Here is a 17,227-nt window from a genome sequence, read left to right as displayed (position 1 = left end):
AGGGTATTTTGGGAAAATTGAAGCAAAAGAAATAAAAAGAGAAAACAGGCTTACGGGAGAGGGGGCTATGCAATGCTCACCGAGAGAGAGCTGAGTGCGACGGCGGCTTTGGGTGGCTGGGAGTGACCGGCGACGTGACTGGGGGGTCCCTATGGTGGTGCGACACCGAGAGAGGGAGAGAGAGAGAGAGAGAGAGTTTAGAGAGAGAACCATCAAACCGAAAACACTAGGGAAAGAAGTTAGTGGCCGACGGCGATGGGCTTACTGGAAGGGAGTGGGTGCGACGGGACTAGGTTGGCCGGCGTTTTCTGTGGTGGTGTGGGAGATGGTTCGTCGAGGTGACTGTTGGTTGCCGAGAGGGGCTACAGTGGTGCTTGCAGGAGTGAGTTTCCTTTCTCTGCGTGAACGAGTTTTCTCCAGGAATTTTGTGTGTCTAATTCAGAGGCTTTGTGGGTTTCTTATAGGCAATGGGAGGGAACAACGTGAACCTTCAGGAGATTGGCTGAAATTTGAAGTTGCCTAGACTTTAGGAACCCATTCCTACAAGGATACAGATTCTGAGAGGATTTTGAAGAGTTTGAGTTGGAGTTAGTCTCAAACTGGAAACCGAATCTAATATGGGAACTTAATGGATAACGTATACGAAAGTTCTGATAAGGAAGGTATCACTAATTTAATCTATCTGTTAGCATATTCCTAAAATTATAATAAAAATAATAAAGACAATAAAATAAATAAATTAATTAAAATTAAAATAATATATATAATACTAATAAAAGCCCTAAATTTGGACCCTTATGTTACAAAAACTGCAACCAATGGTGGCACCAATAACCTGGAATAAGCTAACATTAAATGACGGTGCCATACATACTTTTTATATTTAAAAGGAAGACAAGAAGCTTCTGCCTCCTCGCTCAAGAAACTAGATAAAGGTCTTAAAGCCCAGCTTTTGATGCCTGGATGCTCTGAGACTGCCACTAAGAAAAATGTGTAATTATCACAGATATATTGAAATTGGGGGCCTCTGAACACTAGAACTCATATTTTCTTTTTTGGTGTTGTACATTTTAAAGGTGTTCAGATTGACAGCATAATAATCAGAGTGTATGGATGATACGGTATAAAAGTGATGCTCATGATTGAGCAAAGGATTGGACCTTTGACAGACCTAAGAGGTAGAAACAATCACCATAGTTAGCCTAACCTAAAGTCGATCATATTTAAGGCTTATCAAAAAAGATATTATGCTTGTGATCTAGGCCACAAAACAATACATCAAGAACACAACATATATGTCCTTTACTGATTAAGTACAGCAACCACATAAGTACAGCAACCACATACACAAACATATCACATAACAATCTAAAGAGGAAATTCAGAAAAAGAAAAAAAAAAAAAGATGTCAATTTTAACAATTATTTTTCACCTCAACTAGATTGCAGAAGCGTGTATAACAGGCCTAGTCCACAACAAAAATAGGCCAAATGCAACCAAACTTTACAAGTTTCATACTTTTAATGAAGATTTCAGAAGTCATAACCACAATGTAGAAATGATCTGCTTTACAGGACAAGACATTGTCATTTTATCCTGTCCATCATGCTTAGTATCTTAATTTTAAGATAGCAATCGCCAAGCCCAGAGATTGAGAACATGAAAATATGATTGGGAACAATGTTATGCAAATAGAAAAAAAATATTATTTATATTTCATGAATATTGACTTCTGATATCTTGGATCTCAATCTTTCATACAGAGATTGCAAATGATTTCATCCATACAATAATATCAAGGCCAATAAGTTGAAAAAGTGCACCAATGGTATCGAATACATATCCTTTAATTTGAAGAAAAATTTTGCAGGACTGCTACAAGAACAGTTATGTTTTATATTTACAGAATGTTGGAATATTAAGAGAGTACGTGGTGGCTAAAATGATAATGTCAAGATGGATGAGTGAAAATAAGGAAAGATCAAACAAAAAATTAAAAAAAAACCCATTCCTATTTGAGGTGGCCCTTTGTTGAGGAAAAGATGAAAAAAGGACACCTAAGACAGCCTGGCAAGCAGTCTCCTTAACCTAGTTTGAAACAATAATATAATTCAAGTAGGAGTGGAAAGCACTGAAGGAAAGCCTAAAGGGCAGTGAAGGATATGCTAGATAGAGAAGCAACGGAAAGTATAACTTAATAGTATAGAACTGCAAAAAGAAAAAAAGAGAAAAAAAAAGGCATAAAGCCAACTCCAATTAGTTGAATACGATTTATGTAGCCAAGCTCTGTTTCGGGCATAGTTTAGTTGAGTTTAGCTTATCTACACAAAGTCATCAATCTCTGTGAAGGAATATAGGACAAGTCAACTTACAATGAACTTGTGAAACTAAACTATCCATGAAACTTGATGGAATTACCAAATTCATTAGGATGAGAAGCACAAGCAATCAATTGTGAAAGAAAAATTGAAACAGATGCACTAATGAGCAGAATTAGTCATGATGTGAAAGCATCAAACTGGCCAATACGAAAAACTGACAACAAAAATATTTTTCAAGCGAAGATGTTGAACGCTTTGATATTCACTTGATAATAGGTATTAAACAAGGAATAATATAATGACTCAAAGCTATATGCAACCGATAATAACATACCATTCTTGGCCCCGCAAGGGATGTCAGACAAGTTATGTACCGCTGGGAGCTACTGTTTGAAGTTTGTATATCTTGTGATGAAGAATGTCTATGATCATTTTGAGGACCAGAAAATTCAATAGCAGCTTGGTCCAAGAAATCAAGCAAGTCACTTCCCTCGTTTACAACTTTTTCCCTCACTGGTTGAGAGACGGGTTCAGAAAATGTGTCCTCTCCAGTCAAAAGGTCAACCCAGAGGTTGGTAGAAGTGATTTGTTGCACTGATGGCGGCACATCTTCACTAGATGAAGTGCCCAAAAATGGATTGGAGTCTATGCTAGACAAAGAGGGATTGGTTTCCTTGTGACTTCTTTTGGCAAGCTCATTTAATCTTTCACCAGGACCATCATTTGTAAATATCCCCCTCCAAGGAAGAGAAACACCAAGGATCTCCATCTGTAATTAAATTTACTAGAAAATATTAACAAACAACAACTACAGAGAACTCCACCCAGGAAAGAAATATTAAACATGTATAAAAAACTTTTCATCTGGATTTTTTTTTTTTTGGGGGGGAGGGGCGGGGGGAGGCTGACCATGTCAGACTGCAACTCACGAATGTAACCTTATGATTTGCTAGAATCTAGACTCAATATCTATATCAATGCAAGAGTAATGATACCCACACAACACATTTCACAAAAAATTTCACAACACATGTTTTAAAATGGGGGTATTTTTTGTAAAATGATGTTACTTTTATAAGCTGTTTTACAAAAATACCCTTCATTTTAAAACATAGTTGTGTAATGTGTGTTTATCATTGTTCTTTTGGATTAGAGCACTCACAATGGATGTTCTATAATACAATTTTCTTTAAAATATGAAGAAATTCGTTCAAAAATGACCTACAATGGATGTTGTATTTCATCTTCTTGCTAAAGTGATCCCGCTACATCGAGAAGGAACTGTTCATCCATGTAAAATATTTTTAATTCATTTCTCTCTCCTTCATCTGATTTTCCCCATCTCCTTAAAAATATTTTATCTTCAATTCAGACCACCCCTCTCTTTCCCACGCTTTCATCTTTGCTTAGCATCAAAGAGTCTGGGTCTCTCAAATAACAACTCTAGGCACCGAATTTTGCTCAAATAATAATTTTTATCTTCTCGGTTCCTTTCAAATAACAATTCCGTATCTTCAAGCGAACTGACAAAATATCTTCTTTTTATTTTTAAATTAATTTATATTTAGATTTAGCTTATAAATTTGAATTAATTTAAAACAGAACATAATTATATGATATTGTATATGAGGAGATATTGTAAATATCAAAAGATATGAAGATATCACTGATAGTTAGAGAAAATATTTGAAATGAACAAAAAATATTAAAAAGTACAATATTTAAATGATATGAAGAAAAAATAGATAAACTGATGTATGGTATATTGTAAAAGTTAGTACATAAAATAGAAAAAGTGAGTTTTGATGATGTATTTTAAAGGATAAGATGGAGAATCCATTGGGAGTGCTCTTAGTAATGAGCAAAAATCAGAATTAGTGTCAAGAGTAATTTACAAGAATAATTATCTTCCATAGATATTATTTTGACAATAATGGTACACCACATAGAAAACATTTTTGTCTTCCTAGCTCAAGACCAATCTACACCTTCAATATAGTTCTACTAAACCCACCCAAAGGACCTCTTAACAGCATATTCTGGCATATGTTCATATCCAATTAACAATAGATATGCACATTAACACATCAAAAAATTCCATTTATGACAACCCTACCCTCTTTGTTCCTAAAATTTCAATTTAAATAGCACCGATGCCACCTTAATAAAAATCACATTCAACCTATATTATACTTCTATAAGAACCAAAAAAATAAAAAATCTAGGCTAAGATTATGACACATCAACTAAAATATACATTAAAATTTCTCTCTACCTCACCGAGAGTCATAGGGCTGCTTCCAGGATCAGCAGGATAAAATGTCAGTGCAACAACACGAGTAAGGAAGTCCAGTTCCCCCTCCAGTTCTTCAAAATCATACAATAATGAAATGGTTGGTTTATCTTGTGCATGAGGGCGAGCACCTGCACCAGTAACAGCCATATCTTCTGCAGAAATTGGCCCAGGTAAGGGTATAATGAGGTTTGTCCCACTTACACACTGAGGTATGGAAGCACCCTGTCAACAAAGTCCAATGCAGGATTAGAAATTATAAACATTAATAACAAAACGACACAAGATTGAATATCAGGAAAACAAATCCATAGGGGCATAAGAGTACATTAGTTACATCAGGCATCAGTATCTACAACAGATACATACATAAAGCTTAAAGTAACCGTGCATTGGAAGTGTCAGGTGTGCCCAAGTTTATCGTTAAGCTAGATATATCTAAAAAACCATTTCCAATTATTGTATTTTTTCTTCTAAGGGGGGCCTACACCCAAAAAACAAATTATGTACACCTTTTCCCATTATCTTCCTTGCTACTTGAAACTATACTTTTAGCTTTATAAACACATATCTATTTTTTTTATAAGTAAGAAAGACAATTTTATTAATACGAATGAACTAGGCAAAACCCATGTACACATGAAGTATACAAAAGAACACACCTAAATACATTCTAAGAAGCAGAAAACGACAACAAAAAATCACGAGCAGAAGCTCCATTAATCACTAAAGCAGAAAACCAAAGCAATAAAGAATGCACAAAAATACTCCGGAGTTCCTCCTTATCATTGAAATACCACTCATTCCTTTCCATCCAAATATACCACATAAGACTCAAAGAAACCATATTCCACACCACATCCACTTGAGAGCAACCATGAAGCCCGTTCCAACACACAAGAAGATCAACCACTCTCAAAGGCATCACCCAAGCCAAACCAGTTCTACAAAAAATTCCATCACAGAATGTCCTTGCCACCTCACAATGCAAAAGAAAATGATCCACAGTTTCCCCATGCTTCTTATACATGAAACACCAATCCATAACAATAAGACCACGCTTCCTTAAATTGCCCCTCATCAAAATTTCTCCAGACACGCAAGTTTTTTATTTTTCTTACAAGATAAGTTTTATTGATGATCAAAAGGAGAGAGGAAGTATAATCAAAGTACATGAAGGGTGCACAACAAATTTATCCAGTGGGAAAGAGAGAAGAGAGCAAGAAAATCTAGGAAAGTAAAGCTAGAGAGACATTAGGTTGGCGGCCATCCATTGATAGAGTACATCGAAGAAGTATTAAGGTCTTGGGTGGTCTTTGAAATGTCTTGAAAACTTTGGTTATTTCTTTCACAGTAGATCTTTCCTCAGTCGAGTCAAATCCACACTGCAGGTTAATCTCTTGTTTTTAGAGCTTACTACTAACAAGGGTTCACTGCTCCTATATGCTTCAAGCTTATGGACACTTGAAGTTTATATGCTCACATCTTGCCTTTAGGGTTTATCAACCTGCATGTTGATAAGCTCTTTCCCTTGGGTTGAGAAGACGACATATGGCCTTAGGTCCACACTGCTTTAGACCCTATGCCTAGAAGTCAGTTCATAAGAGCTCTAGTTTACTTCTTATTTATACTGTCTTTCTGTTTTCCTTCACCTCTTTAAGTGGGTGCGTCACTAGTATACTCCTTGTTACCATTTGCAAAATGACTTTAAAAGTCACATATACTCCCTATGTACTTTGATGATGCTGGTATATATTATAAAAAAATAGGGGGTAAAATTTTCTCTCCATACAACCAAGAGTCCGATGAGGTCTATGGGGTTTAACGGTAAGTTGTACGGCTGAGCAGAGAGAGTTGTAGGTGAGTTAGAGTGATCATGGGATTCCCGAAACAACCAGTTATAGAATCGAAAGTTTTTGTTTTGATGAAGGATGGAGGCTCCTTGCTCATAACAGAGAGGAGCTGGAAGGTAGTGAAGGAGATGAGACTTGGGATGGTATTGGTGCATTGATTTGTCCGAACACTAGAGGATTGCCCGAGGGGTGGGACAAAGGACTTCTACACTACGTCAAGGGTGGGTGTGTCAGAACCCCTAGGAAAGTAGCCTCGGGCCAAGCCTTGACACTACCCGTGACAAGCCAAGACAGGCCCACAGCCAGCCTACATGCGTGCCATGGCCCATGCCTTGACATGCATGAGGAGCCCAGCGAGGCTGCTGGCCACACGCAGCCCAGCGCATGCCTGGTGAGGTTAGTGACCGCGCGCTGGGCGTGAGGTTAGTGACCACGCGCGGCCCAGCATGAGCACGCCCATGCGCATGCTCATGTCCGCACCCCTGCACCGCAAGCCCATGCGCACGCCCACGCGCACTCCCCAGTAGCAGCAGCCAGCGAGGTTAGTGGCATGTCATATAGCGCACGGCTCCAGCCCATGCCCTGTAGGCAAGGCCAGTGGCATGCCCACCACGCATGCCATCCAGCATATGGCACCAGCCCATGCCTTGCAGCATCAACGCCCAGGCCACCTACCTGGGCCATGCGGAGCCAACGCTCAGGGCACATGCCTTGGCCATGCAGCACCAACGCAGGGCACCCTGCCATGTCCAGCAACGGGCCATGCACAGCACCATGTCGTGCCCACCAGCAGGCCCATGCATGGCACCCTGCCATGACCACCAGCAGACCATACATGGCACCCTGCTGTGCCCCCACCAGCCATGAACCAGACCAGCCCAACCGTGGGCCATGAACCACTCTAGCCCACCCATGGGCCAATGCAAGCAACGGGCCACCATGGCCCTTAACAAGACTATCTTATTGCTTTCTTTTATTTTTATTTTAATATTTTCCAATGGACCTTTTGGGGGTTTCCACTTTGTATCTCTATAAATAGGACCCTTAGTCATTTCTTTTACATCTTTTGACAATTCCCTTTGTGGACGGCTTATTGTTCTTGAGATCATTTTCGGTGATTTGCACTTAGGCTCTTTGGAGTGCAATTCATGAATCCCCTAAGAGAGAATCACACATTGCACTTCGTGAATAGGTGTATTTCATTTTATCAATATATGAGGTTTCCTTTCATCTTTGTGCAATTCGTGAATCAAAGTTGATTGGTTTATCTTTGTATTCATTCAAGTTCTTGAGTGTTCATACTTTTCCATTGTGTTCATATATTTCCTTGCATCCGTTCAATCTTCCCATACACCATATTTCGGCCACCATTGTGTTTACCCTAGTCACCATATTCGGCTACATACCATAATTGCCCTTCTCCCAATCCTCCATAAACCCTAGCCGAAAACTCCAAGTCCAATAAGGAAATTCCTATCATTTAGGATTCCTTGACTTCATCCAAATCAAATCCCTCGATTTAAGGAATTGTCATGCATCATCAATTCCTTAAATCCTTCCCTTCCTACATTATCTCAAAGTTAACCAAGACCTTCAATAATAGCCAAAACCAAATCCCTTTATTCCCTAAAAGATTCCCACCATTTAGGAATCTTTCCAAACTCATCTCCAATCCGTCCAACCTCATCCAATCACCCAATCACGCCAACCCTAATCCAAACCCTAAACTCACGCAAACCCTAATTCCACTAACCCTTTGCGCGTTGCCCTAGCCACCAAACCCTAACCTCACTTCACGCCTCCAACCCTAGTCCATACCAATTTGGCGTCATTCTCAAGAACAAGCAATAGCCGAACCACATTGCATTGCATCCATCAAACACTTAGAACACCCAATTGCATCATCATCATCACTTCCATCACTCAAACACTAAACCTTCATCAACCTAGGGACCCTCCATTGCCACGAAAGTTGAAAGCCAAGCAAGTTGGCAAGGCCCACTCAGTCATCACCATCACCAAGACAAGCTCATGGACCTTAGTGTTTAGGGACTAGACCGAGGTCCCTAACAGGGTGCTAGAAGTTTCATAGCGCAGAAGTGCTCAAATGCCCACAGTCAATTCATGGCGCTAGTGGAATATGGTGGGATGGAAGACGAAACTTTGTCTTCATACCGGAAGAAATGGAGGGAAGGGATGGAGGAGGATGGTAGCTGCACTGAGGGAGGCCATATCGAAGGAGGAAGTCATGAACCTCAATAGAGGTGGGGTATCACAAAGGTTGTCGGTGGTGGGGATTCAAATGCAAAATCAGTCGTACAAGGAGGCACTGGTGCAGACGACGTCGCCGGTGTAGTCTAGAAAGCAGTATAGGGGTGGAGCTATTGATGGTGGGACAGCTCATCGTAGAGCCATCGCAAGCCATAATAACGGCCAAGAGATCAAAATGGCTCATCAAACCACTGGTACAGTACGTGCACAATGGAAGGGCGGCGGTGGCAGGTCCTTTGTCGGTTTGGCAAGAGGTGGCATGCACAATACTCTGAAAGAAATGAAATCACAACTGGCGGCACTGCAAGAGAAAGTCGACACATTGATATAGTGCGTTGAGGAAGAAGATGATGTGGTCCTAGGCTACGCGGTCCATAAGAATATTGGGCCTGATAAGATTGATAGGCCAAAAGCAAGTGGAAAGGACATGCGCTAGTCATCTGGGCTCCAACTCGTGGGGCATATTGATTTATTTATTTTATTCCAATATATTCTTTGCTAATTGTTTTATCCTTTTATTGATGATAATGACAATATTGGGGATAGAGGATAGAGCCGAATGATGAAAAATTATCATGTCTGGTGAAGTGCCCGAATAAAGTGTCATTCACGATACATAAAATATTCAGCCAAAGCAGCTCTTGTGGGCCTTAATCATGTGGATGGGCGGCCGACAGTAAGTGAAAAGGACATGGGCCACTCCTCTGGGCCTCAGCCCCTGGGGCAAAATAAAGGCAAAGCAAAGGTAGGAGCCCAGCTCGTGTGGAGAATCAGAAGGGGGGCGAGATTGGGCTTTCCACCGGTGGGAGACAGCCAATCTTGCCAAAAAAGATCCCGGTAGCCTTGCTCCGGGCCGAGAAACCTTCAACGGTGGCCTAGCTAGTGAAGACAACAACGATAGTGTTGACGCTGGTAGAACCAAAAACGTTTCCCGTTGATACCACATCGCTGAGTGTCGGATCTCAGGCTCAACAAGGACAAACGAGTTCGACAGGCAGCGGGGGAGAGCCCTCCCTTGAGCTTCAGGTGGCACTTTCTTCAGCGAAGGGTTTTCAACCTTTGGATGTAGCTCGTGTGTTATTTTCAAAGGCTAGGAGTGACAAGGGAGAGGATATGGGGCCATCACGGATGTTAGTCCCTACACTCAACGACTCTGAGTGGGATGGTACCTGTGCTGAGGAAGAGACAAGGGCGTTGATGAAGCCACAGTGGACACCCAGGGACGAGATCGACATGGTTGGGGAGCCCACACCCCTAAACTGTTTGTTGCCAGGTCAGTCTAGCATCTCTGATTGGGTATTACATAAGGTAAAGCAAATCTAGCATTGTGTGGGAATTGAATGTCAAGGTTTTGAGGAACAATTTATGGTTTTGCTTACAGCTATTGAAGCTCGACATGTTCAATTAAAGAAATCAGGTTCTGAAAAATGGAGGGAGCTAAAGAGTTTAACGTGGTCTCTCAACTATGAGGCAGCTCAAACAAAGAAAGATCCTAGCACCATCTTTATGAAGCCTAAAATCATTTCTTGGAATGTCTGAGGGCTTAAAGACGCCAATAAGAGCCTTCGGATAAAAAATTTGTTTCGTGAGTGGAAGGCAGACATTGTGTTCTTATAGGAAACTAAGCTGAAAATTATTCCAAGGAGAATTGTTCGAAGTTTATGGAGCTGTACATATGTGGATTGGGCTTATCTTGCTTCCGATGGGGCTTCAGGAGATGTATTAATGATGTGAGATAGGAGGGTAGTAGAGAAAATGGAAGAATTCATTGGGGAGTATGCAATGGCATGTGCTTTTAAAAGTGGGAAGACAATTTTTCGTGGGCTTTTGCTGGTAGTTATGGGCCAAATTTGGACAGCAGTAGAAGACTTTTATGGGAAGAAATTGCCGAAGTACATAATTGGTGGGATTTACCATGGTGCGTAGGTGGTGACTTTAATGTTATAAGGTTCCCAAGTGAACATTCAGGAGAAAGTAGGTTGCAGCCAGCAATGATAGAATTCTCGGAGTGTATCTTCAACTTGGGTTTGATGGATATCCCTCTCATGGGAGGAGCATATATGTGGTCCAATAATCATATGTGGTCTAGATTGGACAAATTTTTAGTCTCATTGGACTGGGAAATTCATTATCTAGACCTTTGTCAAAAGAGGCTGCCCTCACCTTTGTTCAGATCATTTTCCTCTCTTGTTGGATTGTGGTGGTATTTAAGGAGGGCGTCGGCATTTTAAATTCCAAAATATGTGGCTGAAAACTGAAGGTTTTGTGAAAAAGGGTTAGGCAAATGCAATGGTGGTCTTCATATCAGATTCATGGCACACCTAGCTTCATTTTTGTAGGTAAACTCAAAACTTTAAAAAAAGATTTAAAGTTGTGGAATGTTCAATCCTTTGGTGATATAGGTGACCGTAAGAAGTCCATGTTGGAGGAGTTACAGAAGATAGAGAGGATACAGGAGGGTCGGGTTCTTTCCTTGGAAGAATTATCTCAGAAGTCCAAGTTAGCTTCAGAATTAGAGAGGGTTATTTCATAGGAGGAAATCTCTTAGCGTCAAAAATCAAGAGCATTGTGGTTGAAAGAAGGAGACTGAAGTACAAAGTTATTTCATAGAGTGGTCAACTCTCATAGGAGAATTAATATCATTGAGATACTGAATATAGATGGTGTGGATTGTATGGAGGCTCCTGTGATTCAAGAGCATGTTACTGAATTTTTTGAACACTTGTTTATTGAACAGGTGGGGTAGCGGCCAAAGCTCTCAATGGACTAGACTTTGAGTCCATTGACCTGCAAAATGTTTCTTGGTTGGAAAGACCCTTTGAGGAGGAGACCAAGGTTCACGATGTGGTGAGGAGAATGGTCAAAGACAAAGCACCTGGTCTAGACGGTTTTTCTATGGGATTCTTTCAATCGTGTTGGGATGTGGTGAAGGAAGATTTAATGAAGGTGTTCCAGGAATTCTTTTCGGTTGGAAAATTTGAGAAAAGCCTTAATGCCACTTTTATTGCACTTATTCCAAAGATGATTGGGGAATCGAAGGTGAAGGATTATCGGTCTATTAGTCTTGTGAATGGGGTGTATAAGATCATCTCCAAGGTGTTTGCAAATCACCTAGGGGAGGATCGTTACAAAACCCCAAAATGCATTTGTAAGGGGTAGGCAAATTCTGAACTTAGTTCTCATCACCAATGAATTCCTAGATAGTAGGCTAAAATCTGGCAATCTAGGGATCCAGTTGGATACGGAGAATGTCTATGATCATGTCAATTGGGAGTTTCTAGTTTATTTGCTTGGAAGGTGTGGATTTGGGGAGAGATGGTGCTCGTAGATCAGATGGTGTATCTCGATGGTGAAGTTTTCAGCCTTGGTGAATGATAGTCCAGTTGGTTTCTTTAACAGCTTTCGGGGTCTAAGAGAAGGGGATTCTTTGCCCCACCTCATTTTTTTCATTGTTATGGAGGCACTTAGCAGAATGATTTTAGCCTTGGTTAATAGTGGCTTTATGGCTAGATTCTCGATTGGTGACCCCAATAGGGGTTCCATTAACATTTCTCACTTGTTGTTTGTAGATGATACATTGATATTTTGTGAGGCAAAACAAAACCAGATTCGGGTATTGAGAGCAGTTCTACTTCAACTCTGTTTTGAATCGGCATCAATATTCGGGCATTGTAATGTTCGCAACATCCGGTTGTAATGTTCAAAACCAGATTTGGGCATTGTAATGTTCGCAACATCCAGCAATTGGCTAATACTCTTGTATGTAAGCTCTCCTCTCTTCCCATGAATTATCTTGGTCTTCCCTTGGGGGCAGCCTCAAGAGCTAAACCGATTCAGGCTACAGTGATTGAGAAGATTGAATGGAGATTGGCAGGTTGGAAGAGATTGTACTTGTAGAAAAGTAGTAAGATCACCTTAATCAAAAGCATTATGTCTAATTTACCAATGTATTTCTTATATGTATTCACAATTCCAGCAAGTGTGTCGACCCGTATCGGGAAACTTCATCGTGATTTCCCTTTGAGTGGTTTGGGGAATGACTTCAAATTTCGTCTAGTCAAGTGGGATAGGGTATGCTCCTCAATCTCTTCTAGCGGGTTGGGAATCAGAAATATGAGGATCTTCAATTGGGCCTTACTTAGGAAATGGTTGTGGCAATAAAATACGAAACCGGAAGCCTTATGGAAGTCAGTGATTGACTTCAAATATGGAGGTTGGGGGGTGGAGCACTAAGGAGGTACATGGGGTATATGGAGTGGGAATATGGAAGCACATTAGACAAGGGTGGGGGCTTTTGCTCGTCACACTAAACTGGTGTTGGGAGATGGTTCTAGAATAAAATTCTAGAGCGACTTATGGTTTGGAGATAATGCCCTTAAGGACTGCATGTGAGAAAGAAGCTTCAATGGTTGATTGTATGGAGACATGGTGACCTAGTCCAATAGAATGTGAATTTCACTAGGGCGACCCAAGATTGGGAAGTTGGCAGCTTTGAGGATTTCTTTAGTCTTCTATACTCCATGAAACCGAGAACTCAAGGCGCTAACATGTTGTGGTGGGTACCTGCAAGTAAGGGAACATTCTCGGTTCGTTCTTTCTATAAGTCTCTCACAAAACCGCAGAACAATCAATTTCCATGGAGAAGGATTTGACGAAACGGCATTTTTTGCTTGGATACCATCACTGGGTAAGATTTTGACGATGGATAACTTACGGAATCGCAGGGTGATCATAGTGGATTGGTGCTATATGTGCAAGGAAAGTGGTGAGACTGTGGATCATCTTCTACTGCACCGTGAGGTTGCTAGAGAGTTATGGGATGAAGTGTTCAGCAGGTTAGAGTTAGCTTGGGTTATGCCCGCCACAGTGATTGAGATTTTGGCCAGTTGGACAAATTTAAGAGGTATTCCACAAATCACAGTCATGTGGAAAATGGTTCCTATCTGTATCCTGTGGTACCTATGGAAGGAGAGAAATGACTAGATGTTCGAAGACAAGGAGTGCTCATTAGAAGAACTCAGATTACTTTTTGCCAGCACTCTATTTCTATTGGCCACAAGTCTCCACTTGTGATACCCTCTGTGAGCTCTTTCTCCTCTGTAGATTTTAGTGGCCTTGATTTTCATGAATTTCTTGTTTCCATTTCTTCTTCCTAAATAGGTGTTACCTCTTGTATACCATCTTGTGTACTTTGGGCTATGTCTATTCTTATTAATACAATCATTTACTTATAAAAAAAAATGAGTATAATTTAGTAATCTTCTCTAAAGGATTATAATTCTTTTATAAGCAAAAATTTATTGCGAAGTGCAAAAGGTGCAACCCAGGTACACAAGAAGTATAATCTCATTAAAGTCTATAGGAACAATCCACATGTAAAGTGTATCGATAAAAGACCCACAGTGTTTACTTTTCTTATTAGGTGAATATGTATACTCACTATAGGATTAATAACACCCTATCCACCAATGCCGAGGCCATTTCTTTCTCTTCTTAGGTGTATATGATGTGTATTCCCTATGTACTTTTTTATTTATTTATAAGAGTGTACTTCCTACGTACTTCGAAGATGCCCATATATCTTCTTTCTTTTATCATTAAAAACTTATCTTACTTATCTTTTTTCATAAGTAAAATTTATCTTATTTATCGAGAAAACTATATGTTACCTATAAATAAAATTACCTTACTTACCAAAAACACCTTTAGAAGGTACTATGCAGCACTTACGTTCACTGTCCAGTGTCTATTTTTTTCTTTTTTGATAATTTAAACAGCACTACCCAAATATGATTACTTATCAAATAAGTTGATAAATCCCAACTCCCTATGATTGCTTTCTTGCCCTATGAGTAATTTAGGCAATAGGAGACTTCTTCTAAAAACAATGCATGTTTTTACTTGAAAGAGAAACTAAAAGTCGAACAAATACCATATCCTCTTCTTACCCATGTAAATAATTTTATCTACTCTTATCTCATACAGAAATAGACAGCAAGGGGTATGCAAAGATGTGAAGCTAAAAGAGTAAGATATATGGAAGAGATATACAGACCTCCACGACCAGTTTGAGCCCATCTAGATAGCGTCCTGTCCTAACATCAACTGTTGATGGATAAGTTGAATCATCTGCACCATGAGATATTGTGAGAAGAAGTTGACAAACATGGCAAGGCTCCCCAAGATAGATAAAAAGTTCAATCACATCTGCAGCCTGGGGGCAAACCTGAGAAATACAATGCATATATTTCCATAAGAAAATGACACTGATGAATAATCATTAATTGAAATCATATAGAAATATATGCGTCCAAGATCATTCTTGAGTTGCAAAAAATTGTTCCTTTGTGACAAAAAGATGTGTAGGTTGCATACCCAGACTAGGTCTTTTCTTTTGAAACTCAGAAGATTGGCTCCACTATCAGAAATCGAAAGCATGTTGGCAACTGGCTTAAGAAAGAAACCAGATGGTCGTGAGAGTACCTGCAACATATCATGTAATACACTTTTAAATTTATAAAACAGCCAGATTGTGATAAAAAAGATTAAAAAAATATATTAAAAATATATATATATATATATATCTGTTCTATAAAAGGTTATCTGTCCTTCAGAAAAAAAATTGATCAGTAAATAAGAATTTTATTGATGAGAACTAGGCACACCCCAGGTACACGGGATCTTTGGGAAAAAATCACAACCACCAAAAATCTTCAGGTGATAACTCCCAAAAAAACCTACACTCCAAAAGGACTAGTCAAGGTTACAATTGGAGCCCCTTGAATTCATTATAGAGGCCTTGAACTTCTCCCTCTGCGTGATCCATTCACTACCTTCCTACACACAATCTGGGGTGTTACATTTCATAAGAGCAACCTCATGGTGACTCAAATAATAAACAAGTATTTTAGCTAGAATTTATGAAAATCAAAATGAAAGATAACTAACTTCAAAGACTAGGTTATGAGCAGCCACAAAACAAGTTTAAAAAGTAAATGTCCAAGGCTTAGGTTGGTGAAAGAGACCCAACCTCTGCAGTTTAAGTGCAAGGCAAAATTCAACAAGTTTTGAACATTCCACGCACAGATCAACTTCCTCTCTGCTGGATGACAAAAGATTTAAAGTTGCTTCAAGGAATTTAATATGCAAAAAGAGACTTTAACAATCAGCAGAAAATATATCATAAGAACAACTTAGTGATATAAAAGTGTTTTTTTTTAGCACACTTCCAAGCTTAGGCACTTCTCTTTTCTGGTCCACTTATCATTTTAAATTTTCCAGATGTGGATAGTTGTTACACCTATGCTATATCGGTGAAGTATTGTTGCCCACTTCAGTTTTTTTCGTAGAGAATAACTGAACTGCAACCCAGTATGGACATAAACCCACCCATGAAAGTCTAACCAAAGCACCAAAACTGCAGGGAAACAAGAAAACTCCACATCTTTAGGACAATCTAGGGGTTACTGCAAATCTCTCACAAGGTAGGCAGTTTGTAGTTACACTCCTTGAGACAGGTTGGCAATTAAGGGCCCATTCTCTCTGTCAATCGACAGCTTTGCTGTCCATAATCAATCTTCTTTCCTTCTATTCTTCTTTCCTTATTTCACCTTTACTTAATTTACATAGGCTTGTACAGTTAGCATATTGACAGAATATATAGTTTCCATATAAGGCTAGACTGCTAGAATCACTCAGCAATTAGTTTCATTCCATGTATAGCTCTCTTGTAAAGTTCATATATAATATACAGATCACTCAAAGGCCATTCGATTCGGCCATTCACATGATATTTTGACACTCTCTTCTACATGTGTTGGTCATGCACGGTGAAACCACCAGGCATGATTTGGAAAACAAAAAAATACACATGCTCTCTAAAATTCTTCAAATCCGCACTACTTTCATCAATTGACCAGCACATGACAACCTACTTAGAACACTATGGATTAGGGCTGTGCAAACCCTCCGCCCACTCCGACTCCGTCCGACCTCCGCTCCGATTTCGACTCTAGCGGTTTTTTAAAAAAATCCAGATGTAAAACGATCATTTTACATCCGAATTTAAAAATAAAATAAAATAACTAAACGACGCCATTCCACTTAATGTGGAACGACGTCGTTTCTTCACACGGGGGTCCAAAACGCAGGACCCCCCTTCTTCCTTCTTCCCCTCACTCTCTTTCCCTTCTTTTGATTCTCTGAATCTTCTATGATCCCTCTCTGAGTCTTTGTTGCTCCATTCCCGTTTGCCGTCGTGATCTTGCTGTCGTTTGCGCCGTTTAGCCTTTGCGATGTCGTAACTCATAAGTGTAGTCCGAGACTCCGAGCCCTAAATTAATTAATTTTTGCAATTTTTATTTTTTGCCATGATGTTGGGTTGCCTGGAATTATTTGATGTTTTACATTATAACAGTTGTTTTGGGTCTAGTTGTTGGCTATTGGGTTGCTTGTAAATATAAAATGGAATGGATTACGATGGAGTGGAA

At 39.8% G+C, this 17,227-nt stretch overlaps 1 protein-coding gene across 1 annotated transcript in view; it reads right to left on the bottom strand.

Moving 5' to 3' along the window:
- Nucleotides 1–17,227, bottom strand: part of LOC109014353 (probable phosphoinositide phosphatase SAC9) — a 43,612-nt gene that overhangs the window by 10,951 nt on the left and 15,434 nt on the right. Inside the window, exons 5-8 of the mRNA XM_018996787.2 lie at nucleotides 15,114–15,221; nucleotides 14,794–14,964; nucleotides 4,597–4,839; nucleotides 2,656–3,090 (exon numbers count right to left, since the gene is read on the bottom strand). Of these exons, the coding sequence (XP_018852332.2) occupies nucleotides 2,656–3,090; nucleotides 4,597–4,839; nucleotides 14,794–14,964; nucleotides 15,114–15,221 (957 nt within the window). The remainder of the gene's footprint in view (nucleotides 1–2,655; nucleotides 3,091–4,596; nucleotides 4,840–14,793; nucleotides 14,965–15,113; nucleotides 15,222–17,227) is intronic.

The sequence above is a fragment of the Juglans regia genome, chromosome 7 (assembly GCF_001411555.2).
Source record: "Juglans regia cultivar Chandler chromosome 7, Walnut 2.0, whole genome shotgun sequence".
Classification (NCBI taxonomy): domain Eukaryota; kingdom Viridiplantae; phylum Streptophyta; class Magnoliopsida; order Fagales; family Juglandaceae; genus Juglans; species Juglans regia.
Note: the sequence above shows the minus strand (reverse complement) of the source record. Positions and strands in the feature narration are given on the sequence as shown.